Below are 21,306 nucleotides of genomic sequence, written 5' to 3' on the forward strand. Positions count from 1 at the left end.
ACCACACACAGACACTAAAACACACGTGCAGGGACACACTTGCTTCACTTACCCAACTACCAGTGGGTATCAGTAGAAATCATATAAAAAAATCAGAATCTGAACACTCCTATTTTGCACTCAGCCCACCAAAAAGCAGCGTGGCTTTATTTATTTTCTAGCTGTTATAGCTGCCCCAACTGTTCATTTGTTAACAGTCTTTTTCGAAGAATTGAACCTTTTTTGTGGTTAGCAGATCCCCAGTGACAAAATCCACATTTCTGCAAGTGTACTTGTTAATCTTAAATATTTTACGAATGGTTTTGAGACAGAACTTGAGAAATAACTGCCCTGTACTAATCAGAGCTTGGCTCTGCTTTGATTTCATCAGTATATATCAGAAGCTTCTCGCTTTAATAAGTGGATTTGTCCAGGAATGAAATCTAAAGGAAACCCTCAGTATTATACAGCAGTGTGTGTTTGGCCACTTAAGTTACTTCCCATAATTCTTTTTCTTTTTTTTTTTTAAACTTTAAACAAGCCCCAAGGGCAGAAGTTTTAAAATTTTCCCTCTGATTGAATAAACACTCTTACCAAAATCTGGGTAGACATTCCCCCAGTCTGTAGGTGAATTAATATATTGTTTGTGCTACATGAACTCACAAATTTAGCTATTAGAAGCCACAGACTGTTGCTGACAGGAATAAGGTGCTGGAGGAATGAGAAAGCCAGTTGTGCTTTTGTCCCACCGAGTTCCACTCCCATTTCACTGCCGTGTTTGAACAAAGAATCAGATCCCAGTGCAGTTACTTCAGTGCCAGTTATTTTGCAGGCACAGTATCCATGAGAAACAGCTTTGTTGTAAAATATAATGTGGGATATTGGAGTTTAAGTCATGCTTGTTAATTTAACGAATGCTGTAACAAGACACTTATTTCACCTTGAAGATTGAAGATTTCAGTAACTCAGCCCATTGATACCCATATCAGTGGCTTTGCTGCTCTGTGTAGTAGATGTATCTCCTCCCAGTACACACCCCAATAATATGTGCTTTTTGACCAAGTTCCTGTGACAAAAGGACACGTATATTACTGTCAGTAATTGGGGCAGTGTGAGTGTAGTAAGCAGAGGACTGGCAGGGGTTAGGGAAGAGCTGTGCTGCCTTCTGGGCCCTGCAATTAGCCTGATTGATGACTTTGAGCAAATCATTTTGCCTTCACTACTCCCTGGCTTTACAAATTGGATACAACGAGGATAAGGGTAATGAGTTCCTTTGTGAAAGGTTTTGAGTTTTGATAATGTAAAAGACATTGTAAAAGAGCTAAACATTTTTATTAGGCTTATATTATTCCTGTATTGCATATAAAAATTACTCTTCATTTACAGATGCACAGGATTTGGGCTATTATGGCTTTGCATAAATATGTAGCAATTTGCTCATTCTTTCTGTGAGTATTTCAATGTTAATACCATGATCCAGTGCTGTTGTGTGGATCCTATTTTTTTTGCTCAGAAACAAAAAATCTTTTTAACTCTACTTTTTAAAATACCCATATGCAAAGCGGATTATTTATTTATCTATCACTGAAACATCCTCAGTCCCATTCTGTCTTAAGCTAATAGTCAAGTTCCCACTGGGTCCAGCTGCAGTTGGATTGAACTCAGGGCTGCTCAGGAAATAATGAGTGTTTACAGGGCATTTTAAGTTCCCTAAATGAACTATGCCACAAACTTGTTGGTAATGCTGTCCCTGGTGTGACAGACAGGAGCAGAAGTGTCCAAGGCTGGACACAGTGAGGCACAGGGCTGGTTCCTCAGGTGTTGAAGTACATGGACTGTCAGTAATGCTCTTAGTGTTTCCCACTGCACGTGGTGAGGATTGACAGTGCCAGTGCAATGCCATCTCTGCAGTGGGTGTGAGCAGCAACACAGCAAACTGCATGATTTTCATCAGGAAATGGTTTAGGTCAAGAGTTTGCACCTATTTCAGGGCTGTGCATAAATCAAGTGTGGACAGAGCTGACCGTGCTCACAAGGAAAAGACACCCAACCAAAAATCAGTCCCATCAAAAAGAGGCAGGAACATTCGGAAGACCTGAAAGAACTAAACTTTGCTTTTTTTAGCATTCAACCCCCACCTCAGTACCTCCTTCTCTGCCGTTTGCTGCTGCCTTTGTTGTACCAATCACTCAGTATCTCCTCTTGCCTCGCAGGGAGCTGAGTGACAGGACCACGTACACGTACCAGGTCGTCATTGTTTCCGGGATGGAGGAGAGTGAACCTTCCCCTGCTCTCGTCTATATCTCTGGAAGTGGATACTGTGGAGATGGGATTATCCAAATGTAAGTCTGGAGCGAGCAAACAGATAAATCTGGGCACATCTACTCAAGCCAGAATCAGAGACTAGAAAGGAACCGATGACCTCTGATGTCTCCTCAGTTCAGGCCAGCTCTCCTCTGTGGATAATGACTCATGTGCTGATGATTACCAGGATGAGTACATTTAATTGTAACGTAGGCCCTGCTATCCTGGCACCAGGAGATACAGACAGAGATACAGATAATGGAGCCCAGACAGCAGGATCGATAGGAAAGTCCACTGTGTGCTGTTTATGCTGTTTGTCCATGCATCCCTATCTTTATACATGTAAATGACATTTCCTATACAGGGCTGAAGTAAGTGCTGGAAAAATCCACACGGCCTTGGATGCTGCCCTTACACTTGGTGTCCCATGTGTCTCACAGCTGGTGGACAGGGTAAAACCCTGCCACGTGTTGGGCCAGGTTCCTGGTCCAGCCTCTTGTTTGACCGTCCACCAGAGCTGGGATGCATTTGGAGGTGATAGATTTGGCCTCTGAGAATTGCACATTCTCAATCAGCTCCCCTCTCTCACTGGCTGCCAGTCCCCAGGCCACTGAAAGTGTAAAATAATCCTTCACAACTGTGTTAGGGTTTATTCTCTTACTATGTTGGCCCTTAAGGCCACTGCTTCAAAACTTCCTGGCATTAGGTAATTTAATTATTTAAACTGTAGAAGTAACAACAAGCAAGTGCTTAATCCAGCCAGTGTTCTTTGCTTGGAATAATGCTGATCAGCAATCACACAGCACAACCCTGTCAGACGATACACCTGGCAGCAAATATTTGCAGGATGAGGCCCAACAGGCAAGGAAATCAAAGAGAACAACCAAACAACATATGAATCCAGGGCAGACTTGGAAAGAGAGGTGGAGAAAGACAGATTAATTCTGCTTTACATAACTTTTCTGCTACTGTTATGTTTGCACATTCCTCAAACATCACTTGTGGCTTTGCAGCAAGTGTCAAACAATAGCTGAGCTGCCTCAGGAGCGAACAGGAACCAGACTGTGACACAGCTTGGTTGGTTGTGGCCCCACTTGCAGCTGTGGCAGCCCCTTTCTCATCTGGTTCCCACTCTTTTCCCCACACGCTGCTGCAACCGTGGGGGCTGGTCCAGTGACACCACCTGCTCCCTGTCAACCACTCTCCTCCAAGTGCTGTCACCTGGAATAGCCCAGCACCAGACTTTAAGCCTTGTTATGCCCAGCTGGGGTCACAGTCTGGCCCTTCCAGATTTAATACAAAGAGTTTCAGAGATTCCTGTTCTCTTTTTCCCCACCTGCTGAGCTGCAGCCACACCAGCTATGAAGGAAGTTGCTCATAACCTCATCAGAGAACAGCAAGTGGTATCCACATGTGCAGCAGAGAAGTGGCCAGGCAAGCCTGTGAACCAGCAATGATGAAACTCAGGGCTGGAGCACAAGGGAGGATGTATTTTAGGGGTTGGCATAGAAAGCTGTTGTACTAGTTTTCAGGACTTGGGGGTTCTTCAGCGGGGTTGCAGCAATCGTTGGAATGATACTATTTGCTTTTTGCATGTGTGTGCCCTGCCTGCAGAGAACTGGGGGAAGAATGTGATGACATGAATAAGATCAACGGGGATGGCTGCTCCCTGTTCTGCCTGCAGGAGTTGTCCTTCAACTGCATCGGTAAGTCCAGCTCGGAGCCCTTCCACTCACGGTGGGCAACACCTCCATGCAGAGTGCAAGGAAAAAAATCAACAGTATTTTCAGCATTTCCAGCTGAAGAGTTGTCATGGAAGAGAGAAAAAAGGTGGAATTTGTAGGTTTGAAAGGCGAACATATCTTCCCAGCTTCTGGTCATTTTGATGGGAAATTGGTTCTGCTGGCTTTGAAACAGCCTGGGACTTAAGGCTAAGTCAGCCATTGTGGGACTGATCCAAAGCCCATTGAAGTCAGTGGGTGGTTTTCCACTGGCTTCAATAGGCTTTAGATCTGACTACGTGAGAAGACATGAACTGATTTTTTTCTGGTAAACAGGAGGAGGAGTGAAAGGGGAAGGGACTGAGACCAGAAGCAAGTCCAGCTGAGGTCACACCTCCTTTGAGTTGCAAATCAATATCTGAAGATCAAAGGTCTGGCTAATCCCCTTTTTCAGAGGTGAAAACTACTTAATCAGATTTCATTTGCAAGCCTGGTTTGCTCTGATTAGCAAAACCTGTAAGCACAATGGCCGGAAGATGCTCGAGCTATCGGGGATAGCAGGGCTGCAGTTGTGAGCTTTACATATTTATTAAACTCTCTAAGAATGCTGGGGACAGAGATGGGAAATGGAGACCAATTTACACTGCACCTTCTGTGGGGTAGCCCCATGATGTGGGGTTGCTTTTCCCAACCGACAGGGCTTTGTGAGGTCTGGGAAAGAATGAATCACACAGAGCTTCAAGAACCAAAGTTAGTGTTTATTAAGGGTCGACTTTTTCTCAAGACATTTTATGAGAGTCCTTATCTGGACTGACCAAGAAAACCCTCTGTCCCATGTAGTGATCCCATGCCTTCAGCTCAGGGCATTGGTCCTAAGCAGATAATACGATGTTGGCAAGTCTGAAATTTGCTCTTTTTGGCAATCTGACCATTATCTCTTGTGCCTGGAGCAACATATAACAGACCTCACAGGCACCATGTTTCCCCGGGGTGGTAAGCTGGGGACTGGTTGGCTCATCAGAACAGCAACATTTTTACTTCAGCATCCCACACTGTGAGACTTGAGGCCTGATTTGTTGATGTGCTTATTTACATACGTAAATAGCTCTATTGAAATTGAACATATTTATGGTCGAGGCTAATTGTGACTATTGGTGGTCTTGAAGTTACGTTTGTGTTTCAAGTAACTTGCTGCCTTAGAGCCTCAAGCACTTGAAAGATGTTAGTCATAATATTTTGAAAGTGAGATAAACACTTACGTAAATGTTTTGGGTTCTCCAGAAGTCAGGCGTAGTGTGAGGCTGGTTCCAGTGAGGGTTTGAGCTGGATCTGGGTGGTTGTATCTGTATCACCCTGCTCACCAGCAGGTCTGAATTCCTTGCTCCAGGTCTGCACTTTGACCACATCCCAGTGTTAGATTTGGACATGACTGACGTTCATTGGTTCTCAAAAATAAAACAGGTGGTGTGGGCTGGGCAGGAGCTGCAAAATGTTCCAAATAGGTCCATGGACAGGAGTAAGAGTGAGGTATCCCAAACCTTGGACCACACAGTGGTTTCCTGCCAGGGGTGTGCAGGAGTCTGCTTTATGCCTGTGTACATAAAATCATAGAATTGGTTATGCTGGAAAAACCCTTAAGATCATCAAGTCCAACCTTATCATCCATCCACCATCATCCAACCACCATGGTCAACCAACATGTTCATCATCAGGACCAGCAACGGGGCTGGTTAAGAGTGTGGAGCAAAAGCTGTCTGATGGCAAAATGATTAGAAAATGAAGCAACTAAAACACACACATGGATTTTTCTTTGCCATTACAGAGGAAGTGGTTTTTCAGATTTGCTTGTGTTGGAAAGGAAAGGGGAATTCCAGGGGTGAAAAGTTGTTTGTTTGTCATGGGCTTTGGAAGGTTGTGGGTTTGCACGGGTCCTGAATTACAAAATGATATCAAATTGCCTGTGAAATACCAAATCCAGGGACTCACTTAGATGAATCAAACGAGCTGACTCAAAGGGAAGGTGCAGGCACACAAATGTTTTGTTGTGAGCTGTGGTGGTGGGACTGCTGTGGTGTGGGGGTCTCAGTGTGTGAGCAGGGTCTGCCAGGACAGAACTGCTGCTGGTTTTTGCAAACCCTGCCTTCATCGAGTCTCTAGGACAGGTTCAGAGAAGGTAATACCTGGGAAACAAGTCCTGTTGGCTTTTGTGACTGCTGGACCACCACGAATTATGACACCAAGAGCTACAGAGACACTGCTGGTTCATCTTTCAGACAGATGAACTGTGCTGATTTATATTCTCTTTTAACATATCAAGCACTAAACTCTCACCAGAAAACATAAAGATGTTGTGCAAGTGAGTGGCTGTTCATATTACATAATAAATAATAATAAAAAAGAGCAGAAATTCAGCATTCTCCACAGTCTAATAGTATCAGACCTGATCCTCTGCCTTAAGCCAAACAAAATTCTTCTTTGATACTGGTGGGGTGTTTTCTTGGAAAATACAGAATTCTCAGGTCCCTGTTTGAGGAGCACAGAAAAAAAAAGTGTAATTTATTTCCATGTTTGCAAGGCTAACACATGTTATAATCCTGTAGGACAAGAAGTAATTATTTCAGACAGTGTTATTTTTGCAGTGATGTTCTTGTTGTATTATGTAGCTCTTTAGAGCCCCGGGAATCACTCCCCTTCACCAAAGAATTCAGTGAGCCTCAAACACATGTTCAGAGGCTTTGCTGAATCGGGGGCCTCAGGGTTTGATCTTGCAAATGCTTTCTTCCAGGCATGTTTCTGAACTACCACAAGGCATTCTTTAGTCTTCAGCAAATCTAACCACAACAGTGAATGCAATGCCTGTCACAAATTGTCTGCAGGATTGGGTCCCACGTGGCTGAAAATAATTGCTAAACATTTTGTTTGCTGAAGGCAGGACAGAAGGGGCGTCATCGGGGGGGTTCCATAGCAGGGGGTGCAAAGCCCAAGTGGGCCCCTTCCTTCCTCCCAAAGCAGAGACCACGGAAGTCACCTCGCTTGGTGGAAGAGAAATACAACAGAGCCCGCAAGCACCACCAAGCTTTAGATTTAGAGCCATGAATCACAGCATAATTTAGGTTCGAAGGAGTCTCTGGAGGTCTCTGGTCCAAGGAGGGCCAACTTCAAAGTTAGATCCAGCTTCAAAGTTGGAGCATGTTGCTCAGGGTCATGTTCAGCTGTGTTCTGGATATTTCCAAGGATGGAGGCAGCCTGTTTGCAGGTGTCCCTCTGCCTCTCTCGCTCCCTTTGCCTTTTAGGATCATGAGGTTTATGGGGTTTTTTAATCGGTCCAACTTTCCTTTGACTAAATGGCACAAGGCTCTCAAGACACTTTGCGCTAGTGCCTGTAATAAAATTAGACTTCTTTTTATTTTTTGTCTTGGTTTTGTTTTCCCTCCTCCTTTCCTCTCTAATCAGATAACAGTGGATCAATCTGCTCTGCCAGGGAGGAGAGGGGGTGGGGGAAGGAAGGAGGGAGGCAGGGAGGAAAACTGTGTGGTCTTACTGTCAGGCTGTCCTGGCCTTCTCCGAGCACAAAGCCGAGGAACAGAACACAGAAAAGATTAATAGCGTTTTCTTCCTGCAACATGCTGAAGAGCGACAGTGAGATTAATTAATTAATTAATGGAAGCATCTGGCAGCACTCCTTTTTTTTTTTAAGTTCTGCAGTGCACTCGTCCTTCCCCATCCTCAAATTTATCATCTCTACCTTTCCCCCCCTCCTCTTGTTTCCTACGGCAGATTTTACATATTTTATCCCCTCTGCACAGAATTCGGTCCCATGGGGGAAGTTTCACTTTGCCTTTTGATTTGTAGGAGACAGGTGATTCTGAGTGGTGTCCGTGTGACTGATGCACCCCTCTCCTACCTCTCGGCTGCTTTTCTTTCACCTTGCTCTTGATTACTCCCGGGATAACCGATTTTCGCGGTTACCGCGGATCTCAGCCAAGTTCAACCTGTGTAAAGCAGACCCCATTTGTAAGAGTTATGACTCGCAGTTGTGGGAACCCAGGGCTTAGCTCTTGATCCGTTCCCAGCGGAGCAGTGAGAAATGGGTGTCTAAGGCACAGCTGAGCACCTTGTCCTTGGCGTGCACTCCCACACACCAACATCGTGCGCGCACACATCCAGATATATGTGCGGACGCTGAGAAAGAGCCCGGCTTTCATTTGCATTCCTTTTGTGGAGTGGGATGTGCATTATGCATTGATTTAGCTCACCAGGGCTGAAGAAAGAGAAGGATATAATAAAAAAGATGCAGAGATCAATAAAAAAGGAGGGAGGGGGAGAGAAAGTAATATGAAAAGAGATGAGTAAAGACTGATAGACACATTGAAACACAGCTGGGAAGTAGCTCCAGAACTTCTATCTCCCTTTAAGTTTGCCAGGTAATTTATGGGGTTTTCAGTCGCATCTTATTGGTGTTATTATTGCTACACTTTATCTCCTTTGCTTATAAGGGACTCTTGGCTAAAGCCTTTTTACAGCTGAACAGGGCAGCACTTCCACTGACTTCCACATGTGAGTGGTTGCCCTGAAGAACGGGAATGTTTCAGGTTAGACACACGTCTCCGTGGTGTGTTGGATCGGGGCCTCGGGGATGTAAAATACAAAGAAAAGGCATAGAGCAGAGGAAAAGAGAAAATAAATATATCTAGCTCTTGAATTTACCACTAGTTTCTGGCATGCTTGAAGCATTAGTCACCAGTGGTTGTGCAGGGAGAAGTATGATTTTAATTTGACAATGATCCTTAAACACCTTTTCTTTTGCTCCTGCTTGGCCTCAAATGTTTGTCTGCTACCTTACAAATCTGGATCTGTCCTCCTCCTCCTCAGAGGCCTCTCCCTCCAGCTGTGAGCCTTACCTTTGTGGGAGCTCTATCCTTTACCTCTCCCATTATCCATAAATTAAGCATAGCACTTTCCCCTAATCTTATTGTTTGGCGGGCTGCATTGCATTCAGGGAAATGATTAATATTCATGAGCTTGCTATCTCTGTTTGGTGCATAATCCTCTGGGGAAATTGCAGTGTTAAATGAGTGACACAAACCTAATTTTATATGTCTTTTCTTTCCTTTCTTTCTTTTTCCTTTTTTCCCTTTCTGACAGAGGAGTAATGTGCTTTAAATAAATTGATGGATGACCATCCATATTCATTGTGGGCATGCTTTGAGAGCGGGTGCCTCGCTCCCATCCTCTCCCCCTCCCTTCCTCATACCATTGCATAGGAACACAGCTTTAGCTGCTGAAACTGTGGCCCCACACAGCAGCTAATGGTGATTTTGCCTTCTTTCATGAGCATTAAATAGGCCTTGGCTGACCCTGCCGAGGGCTTTCAGTAGAACAACAGCATGGGAGAAACTGAACCACCTTGCAAGAGAAACTCAGCATCTCCCAGGGCATCAATAAGGTGAAAGCATTGACCAAGGAGCTTGGGAAAGAGTGTTGCTGTTGTTCAAGCAGCTGAGGTTCTATAGCAGAATTTCATGGCAAATAGTAATGAATTTACTAGCAGGCTTACTCAGATGATATTTGTGTGACTCCTTCAGCTCAAGGCAAATACTTTGAAGCTGAGTGTTTCCTGCAGCTCGCGGGAGTGTGGCTACATGTTCTAAAATGTCTGAGCACTCCTTTGGCAAGTTAGTAGTCATAAAGTCTCTTAAAGTGATTTTCAAGACTGTCATCATTAATAGTGCAATCCTAGGAGATTCAGCTGAGCCACAGAGCAGAGAGAGCAGGCATCTCAGGCAGCAAAATACAAAAGAGAATGTGGGCTTTTTTGTGGGGGAGAATGTGGGCTGGAGTGGTATTTGCCTGCATTTTTCCCAAGGCCAGTGACTCCAGCCCAGCTCAATCCAGCTTTGGCTTTTAGGACACAGCTACAATGAGAGCCCAGCAGCAGAATTACTCCTGCGTTTGTTGCATCCCTCACACATTACTCTCTGTGGATCAGAGGGTCTGGTCATAATTCCTTCCTTAGAGCATCCTCTGTGACTCAACAGCAACTTGCTGTGCTCAGAGGATGATGCTGAGCACAAGACCTTCCTTTGCAATAACATCCAACCACATGCACAAACAAGCAGTTTGTTTTCCTTGGGGAATGGCACCGCTGGGTTTTTGCTCTTGGGCTCCTTCTCAGCCTCCCAAGCATGTCAGGTGTTGAGAAGGGCCACCCTGGCCACCCTTCTCATGGTCATAGTCATTACTCCCTTCTGTGACAGAAACCTTTTCAGTTTAACAGTCTCCAAGTATAGCTGATAAATCTATATTGTATCAAAATCCTCTTGGCATCACTTTTCTGATTTATCTGATCATCCAGGGAGGGAAACAAGGTGAGGGGGAAAGAGAATGTGTGTTGTAGTGCTCTTACAACATGCCCTGGTTGCCTGGGCTTGGGAATGGCCAACTTGGCTCCTGTTCTTTGTGGTGACCAGTGACAGAACCCTGGGGAATGGCCTGAAGTTGTCTCAGGAGAGGTTAAGGTTCGATATTAGAAAAAGGTTCTTCTCCCAGAGGGTGGTTGGGCACTGAACAGGCTCCCCAGGGCAGTGGGCACAGCACCAAGGCTGCCAGAGCTCAAGGAGGGTTTGGACAATGCTGTCAGGCACATGGTGTGACTCTTGGGGACAGTTCTGTGCAGGGCTAAGGGTTGGACTCGATGATCATTGTTAGTCCCTTCCAACTTGGCATATTCCGTGATTCTGTGGGTTTAAGAATGGCCACATTGGCTCCTCTTGGCCACGTCTGGTTGCCCAGAGTTGGGACGGTCACCTTGTCTCCTGTTGGCCACGTCTGGTTGCCTGGACTTGGGGATGGCCACCTTGGCCAGCTGCAGAACAAACAAGATCTTACTACCACTTCCAGCAATAGGAAATATCCTTTCTCTTAAGTGACACTCATGTTCCTGGAGGTGAAATATCAAATTTCAGTGCTGGGCTCTGCGAGGGAGCTGTAACTGGATCTGTCTGCAGCATGCAGATCAATTGCATAATTATGGTGCCCCGACCGCTATATCGGAGCTCATACCGATGGGCCGAGTCACGCCACACAGAGCAAGCCTGTCACACCCAGGAATGTATTTCCATGAAGCAGCTGAACTGCCAGGGAGCCACACTCCGCAAAGCCTGCCTGCTCCCTTCAGGAGATGCTCAGACACATTGTCATATTCCACGGAAAAAGCCTCCTGCGAGGCCCCTGGATGTTCCGCAGTGGATTGCGACACCCGCGCTGCCTTCGCTTCCAAGGTTTCTGTTTTATTTCATCGAAGGAAGACGTCACAATTATATTGATATGCGACTTCATTCGGAAAGGTCTGCCCGAGCTCCGTGTAATGGTTTTCCTCTCTTCAAATCAGGACATCCAGGAAGGAAAATAACTCTTGAATATTTTACTGTAGCAGGAAATATCTCTGTCTCTGCCTTCTTCAATATTAAAGAAGAGATTAGCAGATATCCTGGAAGCAGGCCATGTTATTCACTCTCTTCCCACTGAAGCCAAAGGTGAAACTCCCATAGAAATAAATGGAGCAGGTTCTGCGGTCACTCAGCCGCCGGGTTCATGTGATCTGCAGTGGAATTATTTCTCCCTTTGTGACAGAAACCTCTGGATACATTTCTCCTCATCTGTGTGAACATAAACACCGGCGCTGGAGATGCCGACAAAGTGACGTGGTGGTAAAACGCTGCTTCTGCAGAAGTTGCTGACTTTGGTGAGCCTGGGGTTTGGCCCTCACCATGTCTGAAGGCTTGCACACCTCTGGACAGACCTTGGAGGGGTTAAAATGCGAAGCTCATTCTATTCCAAGAATTTGTTACTCTGAGACAATGCTTCTGCATTTTCCCCCCCCCTTTTTTTCTTTCTTTCTCTTCTTTTTTTTTTTTTTCCGGACAAACAGTTATGTGGCATGAGGCTTGTTATAGTTGGAAACATCCCTAAGTAAACAGCTGAGCTTAAAAATACTCCTTTTTTTTTGTCTGGCCTTTTAAAAAAATAGTAGTTATTGCACAAAAGAAGACTATGCCGATGCCAATCACTGCGTTCCAGCTGAAAACAGGAAGCTGCCCCCAGTGTCTGTCCCCAGAACTTTGACTACCCTGCTTGGACATTAAAAGCCTTGTTGGAGGATATCCCCTGTGCCATGAATTGGATCTCTTCATCTCTCTTTTTTTTTTTAATGAGGTGAAAGGCTGCCTATCACTGATAAGTCTATATCCTACATGTTTGCTTCCTGGCCTCTACCAGACTTCATTCGTTTTGCTGATGATTTTCCAGCTTCTCTTCAAACAGGTAACAGTGATGGCAAGTTACCTGCTCATCCAGACCTGCTCTGGCAGGTGCTTCCCAGTGCTCCCTAAATCCTCTGCATTATCTTGAGCATCCTGTCGTTTCTGAACCCCAGAGGAGAGGTCTGTATTTCAATACAAAAGGCTGCCTCTTGCACTGTGCTGGGGCAGCTTAGGAAGCAAGGAGAGATGGAGTTTGCATCATTTTCTGGTGCAACACACAAGAGCCCCAAGATCATTCTGGATCTTAAAGCCTGACTGCAAGAGTAAGCAAACCAGGTCTTGCCGAGCTGTTTCTCCAACAAATCCCCCATCTCCGTGTTGATGCTGCCACAGAGCCTTCAGGGATTCCCAAACACCACAGAAATCTTTGCTGAACTGGAGACTGCTTTGTCCCACAGCAAGGGCAAGACAGGGACGTTGTTTTGGCCCAAACATTTTTGTGCCTTCAGAAAGAACTTTTCCAGGGAAAAGGAGCCTGGGCTGCCTGAATGAATACACGTTCCCCGAGCTCAGCTGAGAATCCTGCAACATCTGTTGTCAATCCCCCAGAGATGCTCTCTCCTGCTGCCAGGTGCTGTGCCTGCAGACATTTCACTGTTCTAGATTTAAGCTGGATTTCCAGGCAACTGATTTTTAATTTTTTTAAGTCATTTTTTCCCTTGAGGACAAATCAGATTTCCTTTATGTTCCCTTCCTCCCTACCTACTTCAAATCAGATTCATATATGAAGTGAGAAGTCCACGGTGTTGATGAACATAGTCCATGGTGCAGGTCATGCATGACCAACACATTGATATGATCTTCAGCATGTCTTGGGAGCCTGTAGACCACTGTGGAGACAAAAACTAGCTCATATTGTCAAAAAGAGAACAGAAAAGGCATTTTGTATCATCTCCAGCTACTGCTTCCTAGAAATACTCCACTCCTGACACTGCTCTCCCCAACTTTGAACCTGTAGGACTCTACAGATTTAACTGATCTGGATTCACACCACTGAGGAAAGGGAAGAAACCTGTTAGTTTTTATTTTGTGAGGGCAATAGTAGGAAGAAACAATCTGGTTGTCCTTCACTTTGATCATGAAAATGTAAAACCCAACACATAACCTACCAAGCATCCAAGAGCACAGGAAGAATCCGGAGTCAGAGCTGGTGCTCAACACGTGTGGAAGGAAGAGTCTCTGCTGCTTTTTGGCAACCCACCCAGTGATGCATCACATTTGGCTGTTGAAGGTTGATGCCCTCGTGTCTGGGAAGGATTTAATCACATCCCCCTCTTTGCCATCACTCAGAATTAGGAAGCTCACAGGGAGGAAAGGTCCTCCCCTCTTCTCACCAACGCTCCCCTCAAAGCCCAGCACTGCAAGCTGAATGGTGTGTCAACAGTAGGACTTACAGATCTTCCTTAAAAGTAAACTAGGGTTGTAAAGCCACTTTCCCCCACCATTTTTCAAAGCACACAAAGGCGAGTGGGTGCCTCATCTCTCAGCTTTTGTGCGCGGTGTCATCCCGCCGGCACAGGGTGAGGCAGCTCTCCAGGGCCAGCACAGCACAAGGGCTCATGACAGTGCAGTTCAGCAGGACTTTGTTAATCATTTAGGCAGCCTCCATTTAATTCAGACATCCCAGTCTCTGCGCTCGGTTCCTCCCTCGGGTTTTGCAGACTCTGAGCAGACAGATTTATTGGGGTCTTAGGCATAATCAGGAACAAATTAGCCTCTGTTAGGATCACACACTGGCCTGGATCACAGCTATTCAAAGGCTGCCTTCCCATCCATGTGAGTTTGAATTAAGTCATCGGGTTGGAGTGGGTCTTGAGTATTCTTTTATCCCAAACACATGATCTTATCAGAAGCCCATTACGTTTATCATCGCATTAGGAGGGAACATTTGGAGCCAGTGCAGGAGTATGCTGCTATATAAATGTTGTGCTTACTTCAGTGCCTGTTGTGAAAATAAGTCAGTGCTCTGGGAAGGCCGGGAAACACTGTCTAAATGCATGTGCCTAAAATTAGGCTGTGAGTTTCTCTGGGTATGTGTTTGCAACAGTGGGGTGGCTGAGTCAGGGATGTGTAAAGAGAGCGTACGAGTGTTTGTGTGTCAGTGCTTCTGTCAGTGTGGGTGTGTGGCAGGATGATGGTGTTTCACTGTACGTGTATAACTGACTGTGCATATGCTTAAAGGCTGAAGGTCAGGTCTTTTTAACATGGTCGGTATTTTCCTTTCTTTTCTTTTTTTTTCTTTTCCCCTTTTTATAGAAATAAGCCTCTTTTCATAAAATTACAAAGAAACTCTTTTTCCAAAAATACATATTTTCATAGTTTTGGCATTTGTTTTTGAGGATTCTGATTGCTGACCACAGTCTTTCCAGGGCTGAATATTTCTCAGAGATTTCTGCTGAGGCTCTCAACTCAAACTGGGGCACAGTGCTCTGAGGTGGGTGAGCCACTTAGGTTTATCCTGCTGTTCTTGGGTACAGCAGAGACCCAGAGCCTTGATACGGCTCTGCAGAGAGAGGAGCAGAACGAGAGAGGCAGAAGGACAAGGTGAGGGAACCAGGAGTTTGCCTCCATGGCCATCACAGTGACACACTTGCTCTGCCCCTTCCTTGAGCTGGTCAGACACAGAGCACAACTCTCCCAGGGATGAATGAGCCCTGCTAGTGTAGCACTGTGCCAGCATCAACAGGCCCTGCAGGGAGCCAAGGTGTGCTACAGGGGTGTACAAGGTGTACAGGATACCCTAACTGGTGCTCTCAGATCAGTTCAAGCACACATTCCCAGCTGGGTTGGTATCAGATGAGCAGCAGCAGGGCCCTGCTGTCTCAGAGCTGTTGGGCACTCAGGCTGTGGGAGGAGGCAGGACAGCAGGACCAGGGGGCCAGCCCTGCTGAGTTGCCTTAGGGCCCATCTGCACATCCCCCCGGCCACCCCGGGGAGCCATTGTCATCTCTTGTCTGTGAACACTGTCCCCAGCACTCCTCCTCCGGGCTCTTCGAGGTCTTCCCAGACAAATGAAAATTTTAAGATGTGACATGTAGGGTCAGGAAGTTTGGCCACCCTGGGAATATTCGCTCAGGCACAGGGCTGCACTCATACAGCTGAAACATTTCCAGACGTGTGCTGGCGCCTTTTTGCCAGCTCGGAGCTCTGGCCCAGCAAACACACAGTTCCCTGCACTTATCCACGTACACAAGTTGTCCACAGAGGTTGTGATGAAATGAAACCATAATGACATTCTTCCCTGATAGACTTCTCTTTTCTTTCAAAGCCACACTCTCTTTAAAGATGTGGAATATTGCACAGGAGGAAAAGGAGTGAAAGTCATTAAATAATTGAATAGCAATAAACCCATTTTTTTTGGCTCATGATGGTATTTCACTGTGTAAAGCAGGAGGAAAAATAAACAGGGGATTTAGGAGTTTAGAAGTAGCTCAAAATTGAGCAGCCATCGGATTTTCTGACACCTAGCTCGAGATAGTCCAATACTACTGACAGGATTCTCCTTAGGGATCATTTCCATCAGCCCAGCTAGCAGCTCTGGCTAATTTCCTATCCTTTTTTCAACAGGCTTATTTGCCAGACAAAAATACAACAGGCTGTCAGAACTGGATACCTCTGGGGACTGGCAATGATAATACAATACAAAATAGGATACCAACAGGTCAAAGGTTTCCATTTCACAGAGTACTCTAATAACTGAAAGTCATTATTGCTATGCAGTCTGTTTGAAAAGAGGAGATGGATCTCAGTTCAGTTTTTAATGGGCCAGTGTTACAGAAACAACCTCAAAAATTTGGCATCTTTGTTGGCAGTCTCATTAGAGAAGCCACAGAATAAATGGACAAGGATAATAAAGTCTCCTGCTGCTTTTGATCCTTTCAGGTCAAATCTGAGTCATGTTGGTTGAAGCTGTGTGTATATGTGGCAAGATTACCTCTCACACTTCGTATAGTGTATCTGCTTTGGATAAACAGATCTGTTTGGCCCTTTGGTCACTACAACTGTGAGCTTGGCAGTTTTCACAATCCCTACAGTCACGGTTGCTGTTGTTGTTTATTTGCAGATATCTTTAAAAAACAAAAAGGGAAACATTGTAGACCAAACCCTCCGCTGGCGTTTTTCCATCCAAGCTGGTGGAATTATGCCAACACCCACATCGTCTCTCTATGTATTTTCTATCTCTGCTTTCTTCTGCCTCCATCCTTTTAAAAGGAGAGAGATGAAAATAAGCAGAAAACCCCTAACATTAGGAAATATCTTGAGGGAATTACCCAATACAAAAGTTGACTATTGTTGCTTGGCTTTTTTGCAATTACCTTGCTATGGCCTGGAAGTGACCAGTGCTCCCACTTCCCAGTGACCTGATCCAGCAGATACAAGACCACTGATGGTATCAGATCCTGGCAACTACGCTACAGATATGTGTAGCCAGCCCTTTGTGATTCTCCTTCTCTGCTTTCCCCTGCAGATGAACCCAGCAGGTGCTATTTCCACGATGGTGATGGAGTGTGTGAGGAATTTGAGCAGATGACCAGCATCAAAGACTGTGGCGTTTACACCCCCAAAGGCTTCCTCGATCAATGGGCTTCCAACGTCTCCGTCTCGCATCACAGTGACCAGCAGTGCCCAGGATGGGTGGTCATCGGTCAGCCAGCAGCCACCCAGGTAAGGAAAACACGTTCCCTTTCTTCTCCTGGAAGGGGAAGTCCACCAAGGAGTGTTCTTGGGTGTAGCTCAGCAGTCAGCATTCATGGGTGCTCCTTCACCAAGGAAGGCCCTTGACAGCAGTTTCCCTCTTTCTGAGCCTGATTTACAGTGATGAATCGAAATTCAGTTCCAGCCCTCCAACTAGAACTGGCTCAAGTTGTGGCCTTCTTGATTCAATAAGTTGTGTAGGAGTCACCTCAACCAACCATCATCACCTAAAAGACAGACGGGCTCTCCACAGTGTCTGCAGGGTATGATCTTGTGGCGATGAGTTCTGAGGGCTAATGCTGAATAATACAAAAGTGTGTTCTTTTTTTTTTTAATAGTTTTGTGTTTTCTGCCTCCCAGTTTCATAAAAGCACCCTATTGTTCTATTCTGAAAAAGGTCCCGTCCATTCCCAAAGACATTCATTAGCTTTAACCCCCTTCTCCCATGTCTCCTTTGTAACATAAATAGCTCCAGTTACCATAACTTTACCTTTTGTCTCTCTGAGAGAATTAGATCCAAATGAGTTCAAAAAGACCTCGGATAAATGCCTGGAAAACAGAGCTGTACAAGATGCAGATGCAACAGTCCAGATGCAACCTGACTTGAGAAAGCCCACATTGCTTATTAGTTTTTAGAGGATACAACAGGACAACAGAGGATACTTCATATATAAGAGCTGCTTCATATATTCCTCCTTCAGCACCCACCATTGCCTCTTGCTAGAGACAGAGCATTTATCACGGTAATCAACTTAGGTTCACTTCTAGTAGGATGCAGAAAAGTTGTTCTGAGAGTCTGATTATCCAGGAGGTGTCTTGAGTGGGCAGTGCAGAGAGGAGTGCCGTGTCACAGATATGTCAAGCAGATTTCTCCATGGATAGTAAACTCTAAGCTTTTCCAGTTGGCTTGCAAGAGAAAACATCTTTATGCAAGAGAATTGGCCTTGTTCACATTGCACAAGTCTGTAACAAATTAATGACCAGGTCAGTTCTGAATGCTCAAAGCGTGGTTAGCTGGCGTAGTATCAAGACAGAATCTCGAGCCCAGTGTTGCCTTTTTGTCACGGTCTCATTTATTATTTCACACTGTAAAGGGAACTTTCCTCTGGACCCCTACCAGTGCCTTCATAACTTCTTTCTCCTTCGAGCTCCCTGTGCTGCAGTGCAGGCCAAAGAGCAGTGTCTCCAGTTCAGGTGCTGCTTTTTGGGCACGTCCCCAGCCACTCCATCAGAGAGCTGCCCTGATTTTGTCTGATGCACTGGTAGGAGCTCAGCCACTCCACTCAGTAGGTAACATATGGTCCTGTGGTGGAAAAACCACCACCACGCACACACACAACAGAAAGCCCTGCTGTGTAGCCACAACTCGGGCATGTTTGTTGTACCCAGATGAGATGAAGTTGTCACAGCCTAGTTAAAAAAAAAAAAAAGGCAAAAAAAGCTGTTGTATTTATAGGCAGAGCACTAACATATCACACACTGGCAGAGTGAATGGGAACATGCCTCCTGTTATTGCCTGGCCCCCAGGGAGATAACAGTGGGCTATTTACTTCCAGCAAAAGGAATTTTTGCTTTAGCTCAGCTGGTCCCATTACACCAGTTTGAGTGCATGGGGCCCATTGACCTTTTTAATCATATATGTTGAGAAAGTCTTTGTTTTCCCCAGGAAGAAGACAGCCTTGCTGGCTTGGGAAAGCACCTGACTTGTCACTCCAGAGGGGTTAGGTGGGGCAGCAGGTCATCAGTCTGTTAGCTAGAGGAGATGAAAATTAACCTAAGATCTCCTCTAATCACTGCATGTAATGATCACTGGTGTGTAAACATGTTTGGCTTCATTATCTGCACAAGCACTGAGCCTTAGGGGTTTTCTGCATTGATGAAAGGAGCACCTTTCCTCACCCAGATACCTTTCAGAGTAGGTTGTGTGCTTGTTGGTCTTGTGCAAACTTTTCATGTTGTTGCTGGGTAGCTTCCTGATTAATCAGAGTGGTATTTGTGTTGGCTCCTCATCAGGAATGCCATGAAAGATATGTTTGAGTGCAGTGCACAGCAATATACAGAATACATAAGCTGCCTGTTGTTAGCCATCCCCATTTCTCATAATTGCCCCAGCGCTCTCAAGGTGCTTTAAAACATTTTTAGCCTGCTCTCTTAAAATGGTTCTCATCCTTAGATATCTCAGCACTTGTTTCTCTGCATGAGAAACAAGGCGTTTGTCAAGGCTTTTTCTGAGGGGTTTGCAATGCAGGTTGGTTGTTGTGGTCTCTCAGCAATATCTGCCTATGTGTGCTTATTTACTGCTGGAGGATTGTTGATGAGCACAAACTGGGGTCTTCTGTTATTGTAGGGTTGCTTCTGTGACCTGTTTGCTTAGTTCAGTGAAGATATTGCCCATTTCTGCAGTTGTTTCTTCCTTAGATGCCCACACTGGGTTATTAGTTTGAGGTGGATCTTCCATCACTTGTTAGTGTGGGGCTGCCGAATGGCAACATACTAAGGGAGATAAAAAAGAAAGCTCATAGTATTTGATTTGTTTAGAACAACAGAATGCTTACAAAGAATGACATAGTCTTGGCAAAGAGATACAGATTTGAAAAATGGAAAGGTCAAACAGCCCCCCTTTAAACAATCGCCCTTTCTGCAGAAGCAAGACTGAGGGACAGCCACTTCTACTTTTCTGGCAGCCACCCTTCAGTGCTGATTAAGAAATATTCTCAGTACTGACAGCATCATATTCAGAGCCAAAGAGGGCCACTCAGCAACATTGTGCCAGCACAGAAGTGTGAGCACCAGTGCAGGGCGTTTTTGCAGTTGGATTCCAATCTGGAATCCTCTGCAGACCTGGAAGCAGATGCTGCTCAGTACCTGTTGTGCAGGAGGAATTCAGCAATAAGGGCTCTGCACACTCTTGAGCCACTCTTTTTCCCACTGCTTCTGGTGGGAGTTTGTAAAGAGCCTCTCCTTGGGTGTGAAATACCGTCAGTGCTGATGTGCAGAGCAAAGGCAGGTGGGTGCAGACGAAGCACAGGATGCTGGAGATGCCATTTCTCCTTTCCTCTTGCTGGTGGCACTCCTGCTTTTGGAGAACTGATTCATCTGCAGTTTCCTTTTGGGCCTTCACAATAGAGATTTATGGGAAGGGACTATCGGATCTGATTCCTGACCTTGTTACTCCTGTCACAGCAATGTGTGCTCAGGACTTGGAAATTGGTTTGTGGGTTGGTAATTTAGAGGGCCAGTTCCTCAGGAACTGTCTTTTGTTGTGTTTCCTCCCAGTTGTGCAGTTGTTTAGAACAAGTAACCATACATATGTATAAAATATATATATATAAAGTATCTTTTTCTCCCCATGTCATTGTTTGAGCTTGGATTTCCACGAAAAAGCTGCACAGCTCAGGCACAGTTAACCAAAGAGGGACTCTTTCCCAAGGCTGCTGGGCACAGACAGATCCTGGGATTTGCTTTCATTCCCGGACTAAAGAACACACCCTGTTCTCCTCTGGGTACCCCACAGGGGCTTCTATGGAGTAAGATGTTGTGGAAGAGGATTCTTATTACATCTTTCCCACAAACAGAGGCCCCCTCCTGCCCCTATTACAGTTCCCACAATTGCACTCATCCAGACTCACTGCAACAAACCTTCCACCAGCAGCAGAAAGATGTCTAGAATTGCAGTATGTCTGGAATAGCCCACAAAAGGAGAAGAAAGGAGCACAAAAGTATTCTGAATACTAAAAGAAATAACATGGTAGAGCAAGGGCTCCAAGAGTGGTAAGAAAATACCGTAAGAAAATTGAAGAGAAAGATGATTAAGTTCTCTGCCATGGAGTTTTATTCTGTCTAATAAATATAAAGCTGAAGATAATTCCCCGAAGATAGAGCAAAGCCAACAAATAGAGTAATCTTGAACAGGAGTGGGAAGAGAGGAAACCTGCAACTTTTAATGGAGAAGCCATTCCTTCCCTTTGGGGTGATCTTGCTGAGAAGAGGGAGGGTGTCTGTCTGTCGGCTCTGCAAGTGGCCCTTTTTGAACTCCCCAATTCACAGCCAAGTCCTGTTGCTCTTCAACGGTAAGAGTTTTGTTGTGGTTGGAGGGATGAAAAAATCCCCTTTTTTTAATAAGATGATTTGCTTTGCAAATGTCTTTGTTATTTATAGCCGAGCCAGGCTTTGAACCACTAAGCTCTGGAGGATGAGGGCAGAATCCCACTAAGAAAAACCATTAATGGAGGAACCATGAGTGAGCAGAGACCAGTTCTGGAAAAAGTTGAACTGGACACTGTGCA

The 21,306-nt window shown here is 45.3% G+C and overlaps 1 protein-coding gene across 2 annotated transcripts in view; it reads left to right on the top strand.

The window, feature by feature from the left end:
- The window catches only part of PAPPA (pappalysin 1), a 182,032-nt gene that overhangs the window by 88,535 nt on the left and 72,191 nt on the right, over positions 1-21,306 (top strand). For both annotated transcript variants that reach the window (XM_027687758.1, XM_027687759.1), the window contains exons 8-10: positions 2,193-2,321; positions 3,898-3,989; positions 16,794-16,990. In XM_027687758.1, the coding sequence (XP_027543559.1) occupies positions 2,193-2,321; positions 3,898-3,989; positions 16,794-16,990 (418 nt within the window). The remainder of the gene's footprint in view (positions 1-2,192; positions 2,322-3,897; positions 3,990-16,793; positions 16,991-21,306) is intronic.

Source organism: Neopelma chrysocephalum, unplaced genomic scaffold, assembly GCF_003984885.1.
Source record: "Neopelma chrysocephalum unplaced genomic scaffold, ASM398488v2 Primary Assembly neopelma1_74, whole genome shotgun sequence".
Classification (NCBI taxonomy): Eukaryota; Metazoa; Chordata; class Aves; order Passeriformes; family Pipridae; genus Neopelma; species Neopelma chrysocephalum.